This window comes from Histoplasma capsulatum (assembly GCF_000150115.1).
Source record: "Histoplasma capsulatum G186AR genomic scaffold supercont2.7, whole genome shotgun sequence".
NCBI lineage: Eukaryota > Fungi > Ascomycota > Eurotiomycetes > Onygenales > Ajellomycetaceae > Histoplasma > Histoplasma capsulatum.
Genome location: NW_025544807.1, coordinates 425,137 through 448,856, shown reverse-complemented (window position 1 = coordinate 448,856; position 23,720 = coordinate 425,137). Strand labels below are relative to the sequence as shown.

The following is a 23,720-nucleotide window of genomic DNA, read 5'->3' as shown; positions in this document are numbered from 1 at the left end:
AAAGGACTGGGTTGGGTTTCAAGATAATAATGAGATCCATTGTCTCCGACACATCTATTAATATTGTAATGGTTAAACCAGCACGGGCTCTTATAGCAGGTTTACCCTCATACATAATAACGGATGCCGCTGTTATTGGAGCGCGTACCCTATACATAGTTAAGTCCTCCAGGGAATGTCTAGGCCCCCAACCTAGGCATTGCAAATATATATTCATTCTATGATAATCTGGCTAGATTTCAAATTATTTATATCCTTTGCGGTATGATCGAAGCAGATGAATTGACTCGGCATATTAATGCAAAGGAAAAAAGAGCATTCATATCAAAGAGCACCAGTTCTTAAGGCGTTATAAGAAATAGATTAGCTCCTAGAGAAGCGCAGTGATTTCTCCAGACAGCATAGTCTAATATAAAAAGGGATGAAGCTCTGGAGATTGCTGCGGTCACTCAAATCTCGACTACAGCTCTCACGCTAAGAATCTACCCTGAAATATCCTTACTAGTGGATTGAATCTCCAGGCCACGCCACCTGGCATTTAGGCATTGAGCTTGTGGGCAAGCTAGGGGCATTGGCCTCTCTAGGCCCCCTGGGACTCCCCATCCTTTTCATTAAGAGATGGAACAGCAATACTTAATTAATGCCGGTATCAGCATTTCAGCTTAAATTCTTAGCGCAAGTCAAAACTTTTCGGGGGAGCCTTTTTATATATCATCGTAGATCTACAGATTACATAGTAAGGAGATTCCATACGCTGTGGGTACTCTCGTTTACCAGCAGAGGAGTGGCTTTGTCCAATTCGCGGGTGGCGGCTCCCTTGGCGTCCCACTTGGCGCGGGCCTGGTCGTTTGCTGCTCACCGACTCCGATGGTTAAGGTCACACCGGTGAAGAAAGATAAAATTGCCCATCAAACCCCAAGAAATGGAAACGAGAGAGACGATTGATAAATCCATTTCCTCAGTTTCTTCAATTTTCCTTTTTTAAATATTTATCTGCAGTCTTCACGCGGCCAGCAGCAGTTGGTTTTGTTTTACTTATTGATCTCTGCATTAGGCTCCTATTCGCCCATATTGACATGCTCCTTGTAACCAACCACCCTCACAGCAAACCTGGCCGGCCCTTGGTCAGCTCTTTATCTGGTGAAGTCCCCTTTGAAAAATAAGGAGAGAAGCAACAGGGTTCCTTGTGCCACCAAACTTTCTTCTGGATCTTAACCATAATCGCCGGGACACAAGGTTCGCAATTCTGCGGTTCTTCCAAATCTGGACGGGGGCAAAGCCAGAGAGCCAAAAACAAGCAGGTTTTCTGCGTCCTTACTTTCGACAAATAACGCTCATATATACTCTAGTTGCGCAATCTATCCCTCTTCATCTCCTCTTATTTTCTTTTCGTTGCTTTTCTTTTTTGGTCCTATCCGTACCTATCGTTTGCGACCTCGACCTCTCCTTTTAGGGTCCAGCGCCGAGAAAAAGCCCTGCGCAGCGACTCATAGACGGCTAGGAGATATCGCAGAATGCCATTTTGATTGCTGTTGATCCAACCGGAAAATAACTAGGAAATGAAGAATGGGCTATCGAACTGGCCGTGGAGGGATCCTTGTTGAATTTTTACGGCGCTGGAGTTGTCAAGAAAGAACCACGAATCTGTCGCGGGGAATTTGGACGTTGAGCAAGGTCAGATTTATGTCTCAGGGGTTTCCCTTCCTCTCTTACTGCCATTGCTATGGTAGGACGCTCTCCTTGAAGGGGTTGTTTGGCGCTTCTCGAAGAACTACTGGTAACCAGATATTTCTCACATAATAGGTATTTTGAAGCTTGGTTTTTGCGGCCGGTTATTTTAAAACCCTTCGTTCATTTCCTCCTCCGTGAAATTACGTGTGTTTCATTGATAAAATATGGCCTGGCATTTCCCTCTTTTCCGGCGCCACGTCCATATGGAATGTCGAGCTACTGACAGCCTGCTATACTTTTGGACTATTGCTCTGCTTGCTGCTGTGCGAGCTGGGGGGGATATGGATTCCAAGCATCATAATATTAGCCCACTTTCATTGGACGCAACTTGTCCCCCCAGAGCCTTCTCCGGTATCCAGCACCCTGTCTGCTTAGAGCCCAGATGGGTGGGCATTGGGAAGATCGAAAATTATACATCTAATTCATCTGGTGAAACGGATTTTTACGCGTCGATCACCTCTGCGGCTTCGCCCTCGCTTTCGCCAACTATAACGGTGACTGGATCAGGATCAGGATCAAGTAGTGTGGACCAGGAGTTAGATACGGAGTCGCCTCTTGATAATGCGAATTTCCTTTCCTTTGAAGAGTGGAAGAAGCAGAACTTGGCGAAAGTGGGTCAATCGGTAGAAAATGTTAAGGGTGATCGTCAAAGTGCTGGATCTTCCGGTGACGGAAAGCGTCAGCGTCCCACGGGGATCGATAATTCTTTGGATTCCCTTGGTGAAGACGGAGAGATTGCCTTGGAATTCGGTGGATTTGGGCCTGAAGATTCTGGGCCTGCGTCATGGGAAAGGAAAGTTGGGAAAGATCAGCCTCCAGATGTCGATGGGGCTGGTTCGGTGACGAAAGGCGCGGAAGGGGAAACGCAGATTGAAGCTACTACTCGTGGGGGTGCTTCTAGGAGAAAAGATGCGGGGACTACGTGCAAGGAGCGATTTAATTATGCATCGTTTGATTGTGCCGCCACCGTGCTAAAGACCAATCCCCAATGCACAGGCGCCTCATCCGTTCTCATCGAAAATAAGGATAGTTATATGTTAAACGAGTGTAGGGCTAAGGAGAAATTCTTGATACTCGAGCTCTGTGATGACATTTTGATCGATACTATTGTTCTTGCCAACTATGAGTTTTTCAGTTCGATCTTTCGCACGTTCAGAGTCAGCGTGTCTGATCGGTATCCTCCCAAACAGCCTGATATGTGGAAGGAACTGGGCACATACGAGGCAGTTAATTCCCGAGAGGTTCAAGCCTTTGCAGTCGAGAACCCCCTCATTTGGGCGCGATATGTGAAGATTGAATTCTTGACTCATTACGGTAACGAATTTTATTGTCCTGTTAGTTTGATTAGGGTTCATGGTACGACGATGCTGGAGGAGTACAAGAACGATGGAGAAGCCAATCGCCTTGAAGACCACAACTCACACCAGATTCAGGGCAGTAGAACGCCGGAATCTGGTCCAGATAATTCCACTACCGATCCGAGCAAGATTGTTGAGGATAGCGAGGGCCCAGCCGAAGCCGGTAGATTTGACATGCAACCAACTCGCGTTCAGAATCTGGAGGATATTTGTCTCCTGAAGGATGCCGAGGTTGGGGGAATTTTATTGCGCAGTGTTGTCAGAGCGGAAGATAGAATGTGCACTGTCCATGAGACGCCTCGTGCCTATAACCGAACGGACGATGCAGTTCAGCCAGATTTGGTCCAGTCTCATGGCCCTGCTCAGGCTGTGGACAACGCGACGCCGACAACTCCCAGTGCTGAACCATCGTCAAATGCAGCTACGCCTCCTACCCCTGTATCCACACCTACACTAACTGACACGCGTGCTCAAAAACCAACCGAAAACGAGACGTCCTCCAACACGCACAAAACAGAGTATAATGGTTCATCTGAGTCACCCAAACCCTCTACCACAGTTCAGTACCATCAACCTAATCCAACGACCCAAGAATCCTTTTTCAAATCCGTTAACAAGCGTTTGCATATGTTGGAGACGAACTCCTCACTCTCATTACAGTATATTGAGGAACAGTCACGTATCCTACGAGATGCATTTAACAAAGTAGAAAAACGACAGCTAGCGAAGACCACCACCTTCCTCGAAAACTTAAACACATCAGTGCTGCAAGAGCTCCGAGAATTCCGCCACCAATACGACCAGGTCTGGCACTCCGTTGCCGTTGAATTTGAACAGCAACGACTACAGTATCGTCAGGAGGTCTTCGCTATGAGCAGCCAGTTGGGAGTCCTGGCTGATGAACTCGTATTCCAAAAACGCATCTCAATAATCCAAAGTGTCTTCGTCCTCATCTGCTTCGGCCTTGTCCTTTTCTCCAGTTCCCCGATAGGCAGCTATCTCGAACTCCCCCGTGTTCATAACATGGTCTCCCGTTCCCAGAGTTTCCGCTCCTCAACTCATTCATTCGAAACACCCTCTGCGAGTCCTCTCTCGCGGCCCAACTCGCCCTACCAGGACAACAAGCGTGTCTCCAGCAGTCATACACGCACCAACTCCATGGAATCCAGGGAAGACGACTTGGCGGTAAATCCAACCATCTGTTACTCGCCACCAACTCCGACATCTGACAGCGGCGGTCACGAATTGCGTCGACGACTCTCTGAGCAAACGAACTCCACGTCGAGCAGCGTTGTGGTAGCGCCCCAGGCTCGGTTCCTCAGGTCTGAAAGTAGTCCGCCAGACGTATGTGAATCTTGTGAAGGGTCTGACGGGGGTTCCTCGTCAGAAGCTCCGCAGTTGTCCACTTGATGAAGGGCTTGTGGGGCGGGAGAAGAAACCCCTTTGACAGACTGATGCTGGGAGAAATGACTTGATATTTCTCATCCCGCATACCCTTCCGACCTTGCACGCCACAGGTGTCTCTATATATGAGCTCGTCTCCGAGATTGTCAACATATCGTTCAGGAGGCATCCGTTGATTTAGCTCAGCCACGCCTCTCCAGGGGCCATGCTTGCGAGAAGATATTTTGTAGCGCCATGGACAATGCGGGACGTTGATCTAACTGGTAAACACCATGAAGGCAGAATTTGAGTTACTCATTCGAACTCATCATCGCCGTGTGGGACAAGAAGAAATAGCCATTCAAAAGCAGTAACCCCACCCGCGGGGTATCCTGTAGGGAATGCTCTGTGACCCTTGATGTACCAATGTTATTGGAGTTTTGCCGAATGCAGAATTCGAGTGACTTAAATCTCCTCCTTATTCTAATGGAGACAAGTTACAGATGAGACAGCTGAAACACGAAAGTGAGAGAGATCATCTTCGCTTTTGGCTGTTGTTAGTTAGCGCCTTTCGAAAACAAATTGTTTTGAAGGCAGGCCATTCCGAGTCCACTTGGACTGCCGTTTTGCCAGCAACGGCATTACAGGAAGAAAAACCACCTCTACCCTGGGAAATTTTCTTGCAGTCTTCCTTTATGAACGATGCGCTTGGAAGTCAGCTGTGGTGGTGAGGTAATCATTATGAGCATATGCGCCTTACATGTGGACCACGCTTACTTCCATCTACCTAAAGGATAAATGGGAATAATACTCCCAGGGAGATCTGCGTGTTGGTTCTACCAGAAGGAAGAACGGATTTGGATGTTATGGTTATGTTATGTTGACGATCTGAATGAGTAATGTATTTTAATATTCCCCTTCCTTGTCATTGTCTCATATGTACCATATGTGTATATATTTGTGTGTGTGTGTGTGTGTGTGTGTGTGTGTGTGTGTGTTTGTGATTTGGCGATAATTTTTTTCCCCATGCCTCTGAAAGAATTAAAGAGATTAAGTTAAATTGTTTGTAGCTATGTTGCATAGCGAATGTTTGATATATATAATCTATAAAATCCTGTGATGTCCATCTTGTTTCACTCAGCTATTGATGACAGAGGGATGTGTTTCTGTGAGACAAAGGATAGAAACAAGAATGTGCGCGCAGTAGCACAGAATTATCCGTTTATGAATTTATATCTAGTTACCCGATCAAGAGGATCTATTTCCTAACTTTACCTGGTTGACAACTTTCGATTCTCAGCAACAATACAAAATAAGGGAGGCCAATCCTCTCTGGTTTTTAAAATTTGCTGTTGGCAATAGCATGGCAACCAGGAGGCAACATCGAATAACATAGTTTATGGTCCCATGGATACAAGTCTAGCTCTCTTTCGGACACAATTGTACTGGTCCTCTTTGTTCATTGTTTTGGTTGTCAAGAGTTTGTTGTTTTGAGCACTGTAAGCATGTCATTTCCTCTAGCTCACCATCCCTGACTGACTCCACAATTGACACGGCATTTGCGAAGACAGGGTTGCTCCAGGATTCCCGGGACAATGGGGCGGATTTGAATTTAGCAATAATAAATTGGTGAGTCATAGATGCGAATCTCCACACCGTGGAAGAGGTCTGACGTCGATCGAGAGTTTTTGTAGGTTGAGATGTGGCGGTTGCTATGGTAACTATCGGACGATAACCAACAGCAAAAAATAAGTGCCGCTGCTTACTCTTTATCTTCAGCATCAATTGCCATTAATTATTGACCGGGAACAGGGAACAAGCTTAAGCTCATTTTACTGTGTACTCCTTGCCGTTGCTTTGAAAAGTTGCATTCCAAATTTCTTTTTAGCAAAGAAAACGGAGAGAGGCGAGGGAGAGGCAGCCTTTCTGCTTTCAAGCTGATCAAAATAAATAAAAATTATCGACATATAAGACCACCATCAACTACCGGTTCACTTGTTCACTTGTTGTCTTTATACCAACATTAGCAAATTCACATTTCTCTGGCCTTGCTTTTTCACCCCTGCTGTTTCCGCAACCAAATAAAACCCAATTTCAGTTTATCACTCGTCCGTTTACCTGAAAGAGAAAAAAAATCGCATTGCAACAACGAACACCCCGAGAAAACTCTTGGGCTGCAATCCACTGATCCGAATACGCCAGTTCCTGTTTCAATCAAGTTACTTCTTATCAGAGTCGAACAGCAATGGAACTTAATCCCACAAGCCCATCAAAGACTACTCCCCTCGCGGATCGTTCCACAAACATCCTCCTCTCGAACACGGTTCCCGCCGGAGTGGCGCCTCCGATGACAACTGGAGACTGCAGCGCAGACCTTAAAGCTGCAACCGTAATGTCGATGGAATATCACAGACAAGTGTTGAAGGAGAAGCTGGAGAACGGGAAGAGGTATGTTCATACCCGCGCGTTTGTGGCTCTCAGCCGGGATACTTTTGAGTTGACAATCAACTAATTCAAAATTTTTGTTCCTCCAAAAAATAGTGAGAAGGGACACTATATCTCTCCCTCTGATGGAATCATGAGCCCGTGCACCAAGAAGCTGAGTGACTTGAAGGGAAAACGGTATAAGAAGTATAGTTACCCTTGTCTTATCTACCCTTAATGAGCTGGTTCAGTTTGAGCAAACAAAACTAACATGCCTATTTTCTCTGAAATAGTGCCGGCAAACCACAAACTCTCTTCGCAAAGGCTATCAACAAGAAGCCCGTTGAGAAGAAAGATGAAAGTTGAATTCAAAATAGGATCAACAGCACCGCCAGAAGAGAGTGTCATGATTTTAGAGAGAAAAAAATATGTGACTATCAGGGAATACCCGAAACCTAGCCTTTTCCTATTCCTAAACTCCCCCTTCTCGCAAGTGCGGATTCTAATTGGGGACCGCCTCACTAATCAACTTGTATTTTTCTACTGTCGCCGGATGCCTCCTTTTTCTTTCACTCCTTGCACTTAACTTTTTGTACATGTATATTTACATTCTCTCTCTTTCTCGCTTTTCTCCTTTTTGTTTCCCCTTTCTGATGCTTCTTTCATCAGCCTTCATATCACACAATGCCCTATGGTCTGAAGCGACCTGACTCAACAAGCCTGTACTTTTCTTTTCTTTTTTCATTTTCATTTTTTTTTTTGGGTTGGAGGCAAGGAGGGAACCATGGCGTTTTCTAAAGACCATAGAGATACTACTGTACTAAACAGGACACGACATTATGATTAATGGATTGGGATTTGTTTCTTCTTTTTTCTTTACTTCTTTCCCCTCTTCCCCGGCTCCCCCTATTCAGGTTTGACCGGCCCCATCGCGCAGGGTCGTTACGTGGTGGGTTTGAGCTGAGTGGGCCGGGAAATCCTACTGTCCGAAGGTGTTAGATCTCTCAGGAAGGACTTGATATCCGTGGATAGAAGTAGCATTTGGGCCTGCTAATTGACAACATGCCTATGATAGTATCAAATCCATCTAGTTTACATACATTCACAATGTTATTCCGTCCGATCAGGTATCAATTTTAGCCACTTTGCCATCTGGACAATGAGAAAGTTGCTTGATCCGGGGTCTCTGAGATAGAATCTATAGGTTATGATGGCAAGTACTCGTAGCAAATATTCATGCTTGATTTTGCGCCCACCTCAGTTACGACGGTTTGGATGGTCGCGTTCAAACTCTATCTCATGTTCGCCCAAGCTTCCACGGAATCGGTCTCCATCATCCTTTGAAGATACCTCTTCTCAATTTGTATAAACCGGCTATTCTAGGGGTGAGAAATGTTGTTATACCTCCTTATCAGATTCTATTTCTGTGATACATTTAAATTTAGCATCGGATGTTGGTATAAAGCCGACTCCCGAGCAAGCGCCGAGCAAACTATTTTGCATCATCCGAACTCAAAATCCGGGATCGGGCATGAGCTTCTTGTATACAACGAGTAAGCTGCTCACACACATAGTAATTAGCAGAAAAATAAACCCTATTGTCATCTCCTTTATGCCTTCGACAAACGTACTCATAAATAAAGAGGACCTGTCTTTCTCAATTCCACTCCAACTATCAAGACCGATTGATTTTGTTGCTAGTTGTGGCACACCGGCGCTGGCCAGCTTCGACAGCCGAGGCTCTGTGTCTCCTACGGCCGGATAAGCCCTCCACCACCAGCACATCGAGATACAAGTTTTTCCCCCGAGTTTGCTCTAGGCCAAATCTGTGTCTGCTTTATATACGCTGGCGTCCCCCAGATTCAGAGCCGTGCCTTGAGTCATCCTCATTTCCTCTTAGCAAACAAACCCGTCCCGTATCTTCGTTCTTCCCGTCGACTACATATTCAGTGCAACCATGTCGGCTTCCTCCAAAATCCCCCCAATTGCGCTGCCGTTTGTCAGTGAGCGTGCAAAGCAGACTCTGGATCTAGTATGTGCTATCCTTTAAAATAAATCATTCGAAGTCCCGTGGTTGCCCGATCAAACACCAGTGCCCTGGTGAATGAAAATACTCTCGGTTGAGACATCCTTTTTAACCGGCCAAGCTCCATACTGACTGAGGCTGCTTGCTTCAGGTCCAAGAATTCGTTGAGAAAGACTGCATCCCCGCTGATTCCGTTTTCCAAGCTGAACTGGGTGAGGGAGCCCAGCGATGGACCGCTACTCCTGCTATCCTCGAGGAGCTGAAAGCCAAGGCCAGAAAGCTGGGGCTGTGGAATATGTTTTTGCCCAAGAACCATTTCAAGGAGGGCGCGGGCTTCAGTAACTTGGAGTACGGATTGATGGCGGAATATCTGGGCCGAAGTCGGGTTGCCAGTGAGGTATGCTGCTATATTGCGAGCCCTTTCTCAGCGCTCTTCTTCATTTTTAAAGGAATAGTTTGTTCGTTTTCATTCCATTTTACGTTTTTGAATCAATAAACTGATTCCGATTGAATACAAAATAGGCTACCAACAATGCGGCTCCAGACACTGGAAACATGGAGGTATTAGCCAAGTATGGAAACGAGGCACAGAAAAAGCAATGGCTCGTGCCTCTGTTAGAGGGCAAGATCCGCTCTGCTTTCCTCATGACAGAACCAGATGTTGCGTCCAGCGATGCTACAAACATCAAGCTCGATATCCGACGAGAGGGCAATGAATACGTCATCAATGGCCAGGTACGCTCTGCGTCACCTTAACTTACTCAATAATCTATGAAAATCTAATACATATCCCCTACCCGGCTCCAAAACAGAAATGGTGGTCCTCTGGAATCGGTGACCCAAGATGCAAAATCCTAATTGTCATGGGAAAGACCGACACCAACAACCTGGACCCCTATAGACAACAATCCGTCGTCCTCGTTCCTATGGATACACCAGGTATCACCGTCCACCGCATGTTGACCGTCTACGGCTACGACGATGCCCCGCACGGCCACGGCCACGTCTCCTTCAACAACGTCCGCGTACCGGTCTCCAGCGTGGTTCTCGGTGAGGGATGTGGTTTCGAGATCATCCAAGGTCGCCTCGGACCCGGCCGCATCCACCACGCCATGCGCGCTATCGGCGCCGCCGAGAGAGCTCTCGAGTACCTCATCGCCCGCGCCAACGATGAGTCGCGCAAGCCCTTCGGCGCTGTCCTGTCTTCCCACGGCGTCATTCTCGAATGGATCGCCAAGTCCCGCATTGAGATTGACGCTGCACGTCTCACCGTGCTGAATGCCGCGATCATGATCGATAATGGTGATGCCAAGAGCGCGTTGAGGGAGATTGCGGAGGCCAAGGTGCTTGTGCCACAGACGGCGCTGGCTGTCATTGACCGTGCGGTGCAGGCGCATGGCGGCATGGGCGTCTGTCAGGATACGCCACTGGCATCCATGTGGGCGGGTATCCGCACATTGAGGCTGGCTGATGGCCCTGATGAGGTTCACCTGCAGCAGATGGGTAAGAGAGAGAATAAGCAGCGGATGGCCGAAGTGACGAACAAGATCAATTGGCAGAAGGCAGAGGCGCTGCGATTATTGACTGCTAAAGGACTTAAGAGCCAGTTATAAATATTGAGTGTTTCAAGGGTTTTCCCTTTGTGTTACTAATTTTTTAAGCTATGAGTGGTATTTTTTTGGGCCAGCAAGAGATAAACGATATGAGGATCGAAATTACGTGGCTACTAGCTTCCTATCAATATATGTATGATTTTTTGTGTCTTATCAGTCTCTATCTCATTATCAGCACCCCATGAAATGTAGTTAAATCAGTGTGAGACACTACTTTTGACAGCGTCCTCTAAGCGGATGAATGATAAATCTAAACTGACATCCCATTAGTTACTCTACGCAGCAGTATTGTAAAGGATCTTTTGCTTGGACCGGTGGGCAAGACGTAGTGAGCTAGGGAGCAAGCCACAGGCATTAAAGCCTTCTGAAATATAATACCTCCTCAGTCAAGAGATGGAACGGCAATACTTGATGCTGGTATGAATATTTCAGTTTGAATTTCTTAGTGTGAGACTACTTTTTTGATCGCATCCTGTTCCAAAGGCGGTGGCGTTCGGCACTACCATCCCTTCCAGTCATTTAAATCGATGCAACAACGGTTGGCTCTTGTTAGCACAACTATCCTAACTCTCGATCGGCGGCTTTCTCTCACTTCCCACAAGAGAGTAGGCCCATCTCTCTTCCGCCACCTATCTACATTCTTCCCCCCTCCCCATTCCCATCCCTTCCATTCGTCCAGCTCGCGCTCCCCAATGGATTCGAGTCCTGCGACGTCCTGGCAACCCTCCGACGATTCGCGACAAGCCCTTATCTGACCCCAACTTAGCACAGCGCAGGAGCGAAGGGAAGAGCACGCGCCGGGAAGTACGACAAAGGGGAAAAAGGACGAGAAAACGGGGACACCGTGCGCACCCTGCGTCTTCTTGATGGGGAGAAGGCCACATATTTTGACTCCAAACTTGCTCCTCTCGTTATTTTTTTGGCTGGTGGAGGAATCCCCCGTTTGAGTGTCTGCTTCTTGGTGGATTTCCAGCAGCTTTTACTCTTCTGATCATCCATCCAGAGAGAGTTGGCAGAGTTTCAGGCGATGGCAGCGGGAGGACAGTATGGTGACAATGCTGTTGAGATGTGAGTGGCTCATTGCCCGCAGCAAGGAATAAACAAACATACATGGGTGGTGGAGATAGATTGAGGCTCTTGTTTTTCGCCAACCGCACTTTTTTGCCTTGAATTCTACTTTTTTTGGAGGACGTGAAAAATGAGATAAAGATAACATGGCCGGATGCTTACTGTCAGTTCTTTCTTGGATAACTTTAGCCTCGAACTTGACGGTGAAAAGGATCTTTTGAGGGTTCTCTCTGAAAAGGAACCGACATTTGCTGAAGTCAACGAATATCTTGCTAAGTACGTCCGCTATCCGCTTGCATAAGTCACCCTTGATCTCTTTTACACATATAACCGAGGAGCTGGCTGGGAGGGCATACACTGATATACTTGGTTCCGCTGTCCGCAGATTCCGCATCGCATGTCAAAATACCGTATTCCACTGCTTCGAGACCCGAGTGCAGCAGAACGATGAAAAAAATAAAACGCTGGGAACGGAGAGCACATCTCTGCAGGTCGAAGGCCGGTTATGGGATATGCATGTGAAGATCAACACACGGTTTCGCAAGCTTTTATCTCGTGTAGGTTTGATCCCTATTGAATAAATTTTCACATTGTTAGACATTCAGTTCTGTTGATACTCTCTCTCCCGAACCAGTTCCGTGATCAAAGCGCACAGAAAAAGAGACCCACTGAAAATCGGAAGCTGCAAAGCCATTATTTGAACTTTATCAAATCGAGTCAGCGCTTCTACCGTGGCTACATCCAACATCTTGTTTCGCGATTCAACTGTATCCCGGAACTGGAGAAATTAGCCAAGGAGCTTAAATTTGAGAGTAAGATATACACCATGGGAAGGATAGTCGAATACATTGCCAAATTGTCCGCGTCGCTGACTTTCGTATGAAAAGCTCTCTCCGCAGAAGATAAACCTGAAATTCCGGAAGATCTACGCAACAGTGTTGTGCTTACCTGCCATGCAACCCTTATCCGCCTTGGCGATCTTTCCCGTTATCGCGAAATGGAACTGGTTCCGCCGACGAAGAATCGAAATTGGGATTGTGCTATCAGATATTACAAATTGGCCGATACTCTTAATCCAGACTCTGGGATGTCTCACAACCAGCTAGCTGTTATTGGGCTTGCGGATGGGAACCATCTGCAAGCAACTTATCATCTATACCGCGCCTTATCTGCCCGCGAGCCATACCCGACGTCCAACGGGAATCTAGAAATCGAATTCAGAAAGGTGTTAGCAGCTTGTGCCAAGGGGGAGTCTATCGGAAGCTCAGAGGATGGGAAGGCCACGCTAATTTCAATGTTCATCTACCTACATGCCCAGTGCTACAAGGGGGTAGATTTTCCAGAGCATGATGAACTCGAAAATGAGATCCTCAGTCAAATGGCGGTTGATCTCAAAGAGCTTTCTTTGCACCCGCCTCTATTGCAGAAATTTTGTTTAATAAACATCGCTGCTGAAGACTATGCAAATGCCAGGTGGACGAACCGGGAAAAAGATGTGGACGGTGTACAGCCCGCACGCGATGCTAGGCAGTTTTTCCAGAGACTTAATGTGAAGACTTTCTTCACTCTCTTACAGATATTGCTTTCCGAGCTTGAATGCTCAGTTGCGGCAAACGAGTCTGAGAAAATCACTCCCGTCGCGCAAATTGTTTTGCCTGCCTTGCGACAATATAGCTCCTGGTTGCTTTCGAATAGCGGCTCTTTGGTCTGTGAAGATAAGGATACTCTGCTATGTGTGCAGATCAAAGAGTTTTGGAAAATGTACGCGAGCACTTTAAATCTACTTACTTCTAGTTTTGACGTGCCAAGCCTTTCCGACATCGGGTATCTTCTTCATGAAGATGAAGATACACTCGGGTTTAGTCCCTTCGTTAATGATATAACGTGGCAAAGATATGTTGATGAGTGTGGGCAGAAAAAACCCAGACTTGGTGATCTCGAGGAGAAACTGCCCGTTCATATTGAGATGCTATTTCGCGTCCGTGAATTTGTGATTGATGGTCTTGATTTGGTTGTCCAGGAGGTAATGTTTTTTCTTTGCTTCTCATTCTCCCCTCTTCCCCTGCCAATATATCTATCTACCTATCTCTGGAGACGTGAACTAAATCATTGTCTACAGAAAATCCCCATAATTCTAGCAGATAGTAATGAGACAAAACTATTCGTCTATAAAGAAGAAGGGCTCCCTCAATTCTCGAGCCCAAGCGGGCATCAACACAGACATACTCTTTCGTCAACTAGCGTAGACCGCGAAGACATTCACCCACCTGAATCTAACCAGGAGCCAATGGAATATGCCAATTCCCAATCAGCATCAGCATCCATCTCCCTCGCCATGAACCAGATGGTTGACAAACTTGTCGAATCGGAGACAAATGAGAACTGTCCACCAATTGAAAGAACCCTCTCGTCATCCACGGCATGGCACAACGCAAACATGATTAACATCAATACCCACAATACAGCTTCTCAACAAGACGGCAGTGGCGAACACTCTAGCAACGGTCATTGCACAGCAACTGGAACTGGAACCGGAACCCTCAATTCGTACAGCCCCATCATTGAGCCTCTACCCCCACAATCATACTCACCCCGCCCCACCCTACCAAGTATTCTAAATACCCCATTTGCGCCTCAACCAGGTGAGGCCATATCCCCAGCAACCCGTCCTTCTACCGCCATCAGGCAAGGCGAACAATATCATCCGAACCTCTACGCAAATAATAACAGAGGATTCCCCCAGGCCCAAGATTTCTCACGACTACAACAGTACGGGATAGGTTTCCAAAACAGCTTACAAGCCCCGTCCACGCCCAATGACTATTCATATCCAACAAGCAACTTATCGCCAACGCAGATGCAAACGCCAAGTATTTCCTATAATAACGATGGTGGAGGCGGTTATGCCACTCATAATCCACCACCAGGCCTTCCATTCAACTGGCCTTTGAACAATGCTACTCTCCAGTACAAGCAGCGCGGACCTAATCAGCCGGGAAGTCCGTACTATCAGTACTCGTCTTACAATTCAGTTTCTAGTGCGAACTCTAAAGCATCGCATTTGGGTGCCGGCGTTATTGGCCAGACACCGCCCAGTGGACAGGGGAGTGGCGGATGACCTATTTTAGGAATGTCTTCTTTTGTGGCACAATAAACGGGATATATTACCTATTTATCACATAGGGATGAGAGAAAGCGAAGAGTCGAAGGGTGTTGTTTTCCATTTCGCCCTTGCTTGGAGAAACGATGATAACGATGTAGGCAGGCAAGGAAGATCAGCGAGGGCGTGCCACACTATCGTCGGGTATGTTTATTCGGGTTGGTGAAATGATTGGGGAAATCGGATAATTTCAAAATGTGAATCTTGGCTTAATCCTCCATTGCAACCTGCATGCTGGCTAGTCAGCTTTCTACGCTACTACTACGACGAGCCTGTCTCCTCACTAAGATAGGACAGGACCATGTAAGAAATTTCGGCTTACCATGGGACATTGCCTCGAAAAAGTCAACTCGCCGGTTTTAGTTAATGTTTTTCTCATCACGAACTCCATGGCTTCTTCATTCAGTCACTAACGAGGACTACGGCGCCTATCAGTCATTCACCAGCAACAGCTCCAGAAGCACCCATCTCATTCCCTCGCAGCAGTGTTTTAACGGTGAGAAATTGCGATTGCATTTCCGAAAACTAAATCCAAAATGAGACCTTTGTCTATCTCTGCTGGGCTCCTTTCCCTTGCCCCCAAAAGCAAATCCTCAACACGACTGATACGAATGGGGTGACACCAACCCGGGGCTAGTTTGCTTTCCTGCTACCCAAGACACACCTCACCGTCCCAGGCCTTCTTTCATCGGATTAGATGCAGGGCTCATCGTCGCGGGGGGGGGGGGGGGGTGGGGGGATCAGTGCAATAGACCGAGACACATCCCCGTGAAATGTGGTGTAGAATTGTCTTAATGTGATCGTAGGCCTGACAGCCATGGATGGAGCCTTCGCCATTCATTGGATTTCGTTAAAGAGCGTTTTTTTTTTTCACCTCTCCACCCGGTTGTTGCTTCGCTGGCTGCATGGATGGATTGTTTATTTCGTGCTGCGCCTATCTATTCAATCAATACATGTACACCATGCTCTGGCTTTATTAGTTTTTGCAAGGCTTCTCCTGAAGGAAACTCTTCGCATATACATACGTAACATATTTTGAATATTCTTTTTTCTTTTTGCTCATTACTCCTTTTAAACATTTTCTGTCTGCTTTCTTCTCTTTCATAATAGTTTAATATACAGTGATGTATTTTACAAGGCTGGCAGATTTGATTTGATTTTGTCGTTTTAACTTACGTTGTTCAGAATTATATAAATTGTTATTTTCTTCACTTCATGGGTATATATAGATACAACACGGATCATTCTCTGTATTTCGGTAATGTCATCCATTAGTTAGGTTCGTCCGTCTGCTTCCATCTGGTCACCATGTTGCACCCAAGGAATCATATATAATTGTCAAGAAACAGAGAGATCCATCCGCGTTTCAAAAAGAAAAGAAAAGAAAAGAAAATGAGAAGCTTATAGCGTTGTTGAAAACGTGTAATTCTATGAACACCCCTCCTTCTCCCTCATTCCCCCATCCCCCCTTTCTTGCTTTTTTGATCTATCAACTCTTGAATCTTCTTTGTTTGTTGCTCACTCTTCTCCATGTTTCACCATCACACCAAAACACCTCATGTCCGGGGTCCAGGAAGAAATGGGAAAGTATAAAGGATTCAATATAAAAATAAATAAGGAAAGGTTGAATCTTGAACGGGAAACACCGGAATGCAGACTCTTTGGCCTTACGAGGATATATGGCCCTGGGTCGCTTCAAATAACGTATGGCCAGATCGAAATTACCAGCGGGTTGAATGTTTTGCTGATACGTGTTGATAATAATTTTTTCAAAAGCTGCATTGAAAGGAAAAGGGAGGGTGAAGACTTGAGATCTCTGAGTATTTATTGTGATAAGAGGGGTTTCGTTACGGTATTGGCGGGTATCTGGGGCTGAGCCTGTGGGCTTTTCAATGAATTGGAGATAATAGAGAATAAAGAACTGCTGATGAGTCAAAGAGGGAGAAGTGAAAATATTTTTTGTTGTGTGCTCTTTAGCCTCGCTGAATCGGCGCTTTCTATGAGGGTTTATAAACTTGTTTCGGGAATGGATAGCTGATAGGAGGGATGCATGGGTCAGTGTTTATAATTTTGAAAGTGAGAGGGAAAGGTGTAACTTCGCCCAAAACTCGCGCTTCGGAGCAGTTACGGAGCAGTAAAACTTACGATGGGCCCAATTCTCGAATACTGAGTCCGGCAAGCCAATGGCCCATATCGATGCTTTCGTCGACGCTCTTGCCCCCCACGATACCGGCGCAGAAGCCACCAGCGAAGGCATCGCTAATTATCCAAGGATTGAAAAATCGAATTAGTGTACTGCTACCACCTAGGACCAACAACGTCTTATAGCTTGTAAGGGTAAATCTTACCCAGCACCGTTTGTGTCATTGATCTCATGTTTCGAGATGGCATGGACCGGTGTCAGTTTAACTTGAACATTTCCATCAGCATCAGCAACAGCAGAAATCGTAGGGTCGGTTCCTTGGGTGATGATGACGGTTCGGTGGCGATTGGTGTTCTTCTTAGACAATGTAGCCATCTTTTTGGCGATTTCTTGGACGTCGGAAATTTCCCATCCATGAGATTTGGCAAACGACAGCGCCTCCTCCTCGTTGCCTAGGACATAGTCTGTGTATGGGAAGACGGAGTCGAGCTGCTCTTTGAAGAATTGAGGGATGAACGGGGCCGAGAGAGAAAGCATGAAGATCTATCACGTCAAATGAGAGAGGTGTTTGATTTAGCTAAACTAATATCTGTGGAAGGGGAAAGAAAAGGCCCTTTGAGATGCAGGGCGCTGAATAAACGATACACACCTTGTTCTTTGCAGAGGCCTCTTCAGCCAATGCCAGGATAGCCGGTACGCAGACAGTCAAATGGTAACCGCCAACATAGTACACCTTAGCCTTGTCAACCAGGGACCAGATATGTGGCTGCTTCAAGTGTTCCAACTTGTACTCGTTAGAAGCAGCAAGATGGGTGCAGAGGCTTCGCTCGTGGCCTGTGATGATGACACCGCAGCGGCCGGTGGGTTGGGATTCGTCAACGCGATACTCTGTTCGCAGGCCGGCCTTGTCGCAGGCTTCTTGGAGGATATCTGCGTACTTGTCCTTGCCCACGCAGCCGATATAAAGAACCGAGTTTGGTGGAAGAATGTACTAAATTGGAGACGCCATTAGTTCCTTGGACTTTCCAATGCACCGGGGGAGTAATTGTTCGTATTGTTCCGCAATATACCTGAGCACCGCGAGCAGTGTTCTGCGCAGCCCCTCCTGCGATCAACTTGGCATTTCGGTTTTGGATGAGGTCCTCAAAGAGACCCATATGCTTCTCCTCTGCAAGAATGGCATCGTTGGCTTTCAGACCATATTTCTCTAGCATGGCGGCATCCCTGAACTATGCTTTTAGTAGAGCACAGGCGAACATAGAGTAAAGGAGATAGGTCAATTCCTATTGTTGGACCTACCCGACTCCCTGAATATCTAGAATGAGGGGCAGGTTAGCAGGGAAACTCGACAGGAATTAGTAGGCGGCGGTTTACCCAGCAGGGGATTCTCTAGGCAGAGAAGCGGATATCCTTCCGTAGCAGCCATTTCCTATTGTGAAAGATATCAATTGATAGTACGTAGGGCTGTTGTTTGTATGAAAAGGAATTGATATACTTGGTGAGGGTGGTGGTATTTCTTGGTGGGGTTGGCAGAACACAAATAAATCAATGTTCCGAGAAAAAGCAAAAAAGAAGTTCAATCTTGGAGTTGCCGACTACATGCGCAGGCTCGTAGCTACGCCTATCTGAACACGAGCTCTATCAACGCTGCAACACCAGCCATATACACAATCAATCCATGCGCAAGAACCCTCACAGCAACTGAAAATGGCAGACTCGGCAGCCCAATTCGAAACCATCCAAAACGCTTCCATGAACCCTCATCCCTCCACAACCCATGACATCAGCCTGGCTACAGCTGCCTCTCAAAAGGAGCCGGTCACCATCAAGACCCATCACTACCGCTCTCCGTCGGATGCCACATCTATATCAACAGACATTGTCGACTCTCACCGGGAGATACGCCGTGTGCAACGCACCACCCTGCCGCCGCTCCCGGACCTGCGCTTCGAACAGAGTTACCTGGCGAGCTTAAAGGGGGCGGAAACATGGCAGAAGGTTGCATGGATCACGTTGCGGGATCAGGTAATATAATATATCCTGGATATATGTCCTATATATATTTTTATATTGCTTCTTTTTTTCTTTTGTCTGTTTTCGATGTCTACCTTTTTTTTTTGATTATTATGAAAAATCACGGTTTATTATCGGCACGGAGAGGCGAACCCATCACGCACGTGGGACTATTTTACTGATTTTGTCTTTTGACGGAAATAGGTCTGCCTCCCTCTGATGCAAGGAACACTATGGACACTCGCACTTGCGGGCTGGCGGTATTGGAATCGTGGAACCCAATTCAAAGGACGGACGTTGGGTACGAGGATCCGCAGATGGTGGTGGGAGGTGAATAACTGGAAGATACCCGAGTTATGAACGAATATTAAATATGATGTCATAATGTGCATTCAACATTCTGGCATTTGGGGGGGGGGCGGCTGTATGTACTGTACAATAATACCATTCTGGCTCTGCAACCCTGAGATTCCGGAAAACGGGCGCGGCACGCAGGATTTGCTTTGTGGGGATAGGATTTGCTACCCTCACTCGACACCAAGGGATCGCCAGCGAAGGGGTTCATTTTGGGCGTTAGCATGGCAAAAGTTGGAAGAATACTTTTCCGACCAACAATCGGGGTCTATATTGGGGCGTTATAGGCGTCCTGCAAGGCTCGATATGGGTAACTTACCGTAGGAATTTTCGACTGTTATTGTGGCACAAGTACACCTGTTCTAACGAAACTACCAAGTACTTGTTTTCTCCCCTTGCAATAGACCCCGTAAGGAGCCATATCCATTGTACGGAAAATATGTTGAAAAAGAAAATTTTTGGGGCTTGAGAGAAGCTTTGAAATTCAGGCAAGGTCTATCGATTCCTTGATAAATCTATGTTTTGATATTGACACCCATCAAACCCTTGCAGCAGAGAGTTATAAAAGTTAAAAGTAAAAGTAAAACCCTTTGCTTACATGAAGGAACTTTTGCCAAATTTGCGAAACAGATGAGAAGGTTAAAGGAGAGGCAAGAAACACTTGGAAAAACTTAATATATATCAGAGAATTAAGAGAGCGAGCGAGAGAGACAGAAAAGGCGAAACAAGATAGAAGTGAAAAGCCTGACGAACTAAATGGATAAATCCCAAATCCCACAGCCAGAAAGTTTCGGAAAAATAACCAGCTATAAACTCGAAAGGAAGGAATGATTGATGAAAATTTTTACCTAAATAAAATCCATCATATGAACTACCAGATCCCTATGCCCAGTCGGAAGAAAAGAAAGAAAATGTTTCCTTTATTTGATTTCCACAGTGTTGTAACGAATACAGAAAGTAGAGGAAAAGGGGAGGAATGATCAGACAAAGAGATCGACTCTGAAAAGTGATGAAAGGGGATAAGGGGGAAGGGGGAAGGGGGCGAAGACAAAGTATAAAAAAATTGTTGACTCTTTCCTCTGGAAAATGGGGAGGTCGAACATAGACCATTGTCAGGCTTCTATGAATTTGAAAGAAAAAAAAATACTAAAAAATTATGGATGGATTTTTTATCCCCGAGTGTAATAATAGAGTGACGCCGAAAAGGAAAGAAGATATTTGGAATATTTGGAGTGTAGGTGCCTGTCTGCAGTTGTAGTAGGGCGAGAAAAAAAAATGCTGACGATATCGAGAGATATGCCACACATTACGGATTCCCGGGAAGAACGCCATTCTGTCTGGATAGTGTGTGATTGTTTTCTTGGTTGTGGGGGATATCAGTATCCATAGGTGAAGCTTGAGATTTTTTCACTTGATGCTCTACATTGGTTGCTTGAGGATCATATTTTGAGCCGGTTGCGGATGGCGGCGGGGTTGTGGTGGGAGGAGCTGTAGACCCAGGAGAGATGATAGGCGGTTTGTACAATTTCACAGCTGGCGCTGGTGCTGGTGCTGGTGCTGGCGCAGTGGCTTCATGTGGCACAGGCACAACCACAGCGAACGGTTGTTCATGTCTTTCTTCGCTTGCTCCAGACGGTCCATGTATGCTTGCACTTGAAACTTTTCCTACGGCGGAGGTAGGTGTCTCGGGAGCAGGGCCGGGGCTGCTGTTTTCTAACCCCTGTCTCGCCTTCCCATATCGCAGCTGGACCACTAAGCTCCGGTGACTAGCATCATAGCTAGTCTCATCATCGCTGTCATGGCTGGAAGAGTCGGCATCAGTCATCTCCTCATCCCCGTCTCCATAATCATTATCCTCATCGCCATCCCATTCATTCCCACTCGACGGCGAAGCTTCCGATTCCTCGTCAATCTCATCAACCGCATTATATCCTTCAATATGGCTCCCCGCGCCATTCGATAGCCGAACCATCGTACCCCGGCGCGGCCTCCCTCCATTGGAAACAGGCTGTTCCACGTCACCATCCACTTCTTCGTCGCCAGCTCCGACAGACCAGGACGGCAGCTGCGGTCTATCTTTCCGTTGACCGCTCAGCATTGACTCGCCATAAGGTCCACCAACCCGCGCTTTGACCTGCCGGCCGCTGGCGGTAAAGGTAGGGCCGGCGGGTAGTTCATTCGGGGTGGAGAAGCGGGACTGGCGAGCTGATTTCCGGGTAGGGGCCGTGTCAGATGAGAAGTCGTCATCCTCGTCCGAATATGTGTATTTCAGTTTCTTGCCGCGAGTTCGGCCTTCGTAGAGAGAGTAGCCCGGCTCCGGGCGAGCGAAGGCGGCTTTTCGTGCAAGGCGATAATCCCGACGTTTTCGTTTCTGTATGGATTGGTTATTACATATTTAGCTAGTTTAATCTCCAAATACAATTGTGGGAAAGGGTTATATAAATTGTAGGAGGGGTGGATGGGGGAAAAATGGCGTGTTAGAATTGTACGTACCTCCTCAGAGCCTTCAAATCTCGGAATGCTAGTATAGATCTTCTCACTCAGCCGTTTAGAGTGCTGTGATTTTTCCTCAGCAAGAGAATCCGCAACGGCTTTCAGTTCCGGAATAGTTCCTGCAACGCTCCACCACGTCCTGTTCTTCAACGCGGGATTGTTTTCCCGGTAAAGTCTGAAATGGGTGTCATCCCTTCCTTCAATGAGCCAATACCGGCGTTTATAGGCGTCATTCCCCCATGGCTGGACGGATAATGGCTGGTTGAGATCGTCATCATGTCGCGTTTGTTTGTAGGATTCTTTCAGTTTTGCTTGGACGGCGTCGGAGGATGAAAGTGCCCAAAGTATCAACGCTTTGAGGAACGCAAGCTGCACCACGATAGATAGTTTTAGCCCGAGTTATATCGCGCATAGTGACTTCGTAACAGGGAATCTTACTCGCTCATCAGGAGTCATGGTTGCAAAGCTTCCCCCGCCTTGAAGTGGATTTTTCCCGCCCCATGATCGCGGCCATTGCGACGAGTGAGTCTGGACAACATCCTCAAGAGCGCGTTGGTAATGGCCCCTTCTTTACAACACAAAAATAAATATTAGCCAATTAACTCTAGACAGGTCTATTCCCAATCAAAAGCACGTAGTGTCTATATCCCGCTGATGGCAAAAGAGCGGGGGTAGGGTAAATTGGGTGAGTAAAGCCATACTCAACATCTCTCTTCCTGTTAAGGCACAGGCCAATTAGAGCGCACAATAATCTCTCGATATGATCTCCGGGAATACTATCTGTGACCCCTCTCTCAATGTCCTGCGGGCCGTAGTGTGGGAGTGATTTTGGAAAGACATCGGAGAATCTGGAGCGGAACATCACAATGAACTAAACAAAAAAAAATATACCACTTTCAGCATATCGCGTAGTTTTTTGGACATTTGGGATTGCAAGACAAAACACGCGTTAAATCTGCATATCAGGGCTCAATAAGATCGGGTAGACTTCACATTACTTACCGCAATGTCTGGATTGTCCGCGAGCACATATTCATGTGGCGGCGAAGGGGCACGTTTTGGCGGCGGAGGAGAGGCGGCTTTGGCGGGCGTCTTGGGTTTGAAGTACTTTTCCAAGCCAATGCTGCGGTGGACAGACGCGGCGATGGTCTCATCATCTGTGGACGGAGGAGACGACAGGGAAGACGAATCTGAGCCCGACATGGTCCTTGCGTACCGTGGAAGATGGTTTGGCAGGAGGCGGTATGGGGTGGTGGATGCTTGTCCGGTCGACGGCGGCGGTGGTTAGTAAATGCGGTCTTTTGCTTGGGGAAGTGAACACACTTTCGCAGCGCGGCTATGACGACGCGGATGTCTCGTCTAAGTAAGGCTTAAGTAAACCCTATATAGTAGGCTTACTGCTGGGGCGCTATCGGCGTGAATTAGCACACTCTAACTTATTTATATTGCTTGTCAAAAATTCATTTCTATAGAGGCCATTGACCCTTCGATTGAACCGGCCCCAAGCCGGTCACCGTCACGGTTTTCAACTCTGAATAACATAGTGGGCCAACAAACACGGAGCTGCCAGCAGCATCTATACCAACAGTCCCAACCCCTAGCTAGGCATTGGGATACGCTGCTCCTCCAAAGTCGCCAACGAATACTCCCCTCCAAATATGAAACATTCAGAATTGCACCCCCTTCTGTTGGTAAATTGTCCGGCTCCTGGCAAAAAAGGGCCCCTGTTGGATGACATCGTAGCCAAACCAGCCAATTTTTTTTAACTGATGGTGGCTCGTTGAAACAAGGCTTCAGCAAAGAGAGCGGGCATTGATCCATATGCCCAATGTTCATGACGGCAACGTATCTATCATTATTTATTGATATGACGTGGGCTGTTTTCAAGCATCGACTGGTTTCCCCATACCAGCAGTGGCAGATTAGATTGGAAAGTCCGAATAACACACCACCA

General features: G+C 46.8%; 7 protein-coding genes across 7 annotated transcripts; 5 read left to right on the top strand and 2 right to left on the bottom strand.

The window, feature by feature from the left end:
- Positions 1 to 1,481: 1,481 nt before the first annotated feature.
- On the top strand, positions 1,482 to 4,499 carry HCBG_05440 (Sad1/UNC domain-containing protein; the record flags this gene model as incomplete). Its single annotated transcript, XM_045432489.1, has 3 exons — positions 1,482 to 1,674; positions 1,804 to 4,433; positions 4,488 to 4,499. The coding sequence occupies 2 exons, from the start codon at positions 1,896 to 1,898 to the stop codon at positions 4,497 to 4,499; spliced, it is 2,550 nt and encodes an 849-aa protein (XP_045286605.1).
- A 2,218-nt stretch (positions 4,500 to 6,717) lies between these two features.
- Positions 6,718 to 7,262, top strand: HCBG_05439 (uncharacterized protein; the record flags this gene model as incomplete). The annotated part of the gene is made up of 3 exons (XM_045432488.1): positions 6,718 to 6,920; positions 7,014 to 7,103; positions 7,190 to 7,262. The coding sequence occupies 3 exons, from the start codon at positions 6,718 to 6,720 to the stop codon at positions 7,260 to 7,262; spliced, it is 366 nt and encodes a 121-aa protein (XP_045286604.1).
- A 1,190-nt stretch (positions 7,263 to 8,452) lies between these two features.
- HCBG_05438 (acyl-CoA dehydrogenase) lies at positions 8,453 to 10,804 on the top strand (the record flags this gene model as incomplete). Its single annotated transcript, XM_045432487.1, has 4 exons — positions 8,453 to 8,928; positions 9,074 to 9,319; positions 9,445 to 9,657; positions 9,735 to 10,804. The coding sequence occupies 4 exons, from the start codon at positions 8,854 to 8,856 to the stop codon at positions 10,533 to 10,535; spliced, it is 1,335 nt and encodes a 444-aa protein (XP_045286603.1).
- Positions 10,805 to 11,757: 953 nt separating this feature from the next.
- Positions 11,758 to 14,721, top strand: HCBG_05437 (uncharacterized protein; the record flags this gene model as incomplete). Its single annotated transcript, XM_045432486.1, has 5 exons — positions 11,758 to 11,879; positions 11,989 to 12,160; positions 12,238 to 12,415; positions 12,491 to 13,626; positions 13,723 to 14,721. The coding sequence occupies 5 exons, from the start codon at positions 11,758 to 11,760 to the stop codon at positions 14,719 to 14,721; spliced, it is 2,607 nt and encodes an 868-aa protein (XP_045286602.1).
- Positions 14,722 to 16,760: 2,039 nt separating this feature from the next.
- Positions 16,761 to 18,382, bottom strand: HCBG_05436 (adenosine kinase; the record flags this gene model as incomplete). Its single annotated transcript, XM_045432485.1, has 7 exons — positions 16,761 to 16,797; positions 16,909 to 17,022; positions 17,112 to 17,449; positions 17,556 to 17,897; positions 17,977 to 18,130; positions 18,206 to 18,221; positions 18,281 to 18,382. 7 exons carry the CDS (start codon positions 18,330 to 18,332, stop codon positions 16,761 to 16,763), a joined length of 1,053 nt encoding a protein of 350 aa, XP_045286601.1.
- A 231-nt stretch (positions 18,383 to 18,613) lies between these two features.
- Positions 18,614 to 19,279, top strand: HCBG_05435 (uncharacterized protein; the record flags this gene model as incomplete). Its single annotated transcript, XM_045432484.1, has 2 exons — positions 18,614 to 18,931; positions 19,124 to 19,279. 2 exons carry the CDS (start codon positions 18,614 to 18,616, stop codon positions 19,277 to 19,279), a joined length of 474 nt encoding a protein of 157 aa, XP_045286600.1.
- Positions 19,280 to 20,369: 1,090 nt separating this feature from the next.
- On the bottom strand, positions 20,370 to 22,969 carry HCBG_05434 (uncharacterized protein; the record flags this gene model as incomplete). Its single annotated transcript, XM_045432483.1, has 5 exons — positions 20,370 to 21,644; positions 21,767 to 22,135; positions 22,205 to 22,334; positions 22,468 to 22,637; positions 22,769 to 22,969. 5 exons carry the CDS (start codon positions 22,967 to 22,969, stop codon positions 20,580 to 20,582), a joined length of 1,935 nt encoding a protein of 644 aa, XP_045286599.1.
- Positions 22,970 to 23,720: the final 751 nt, after the last annotated feature.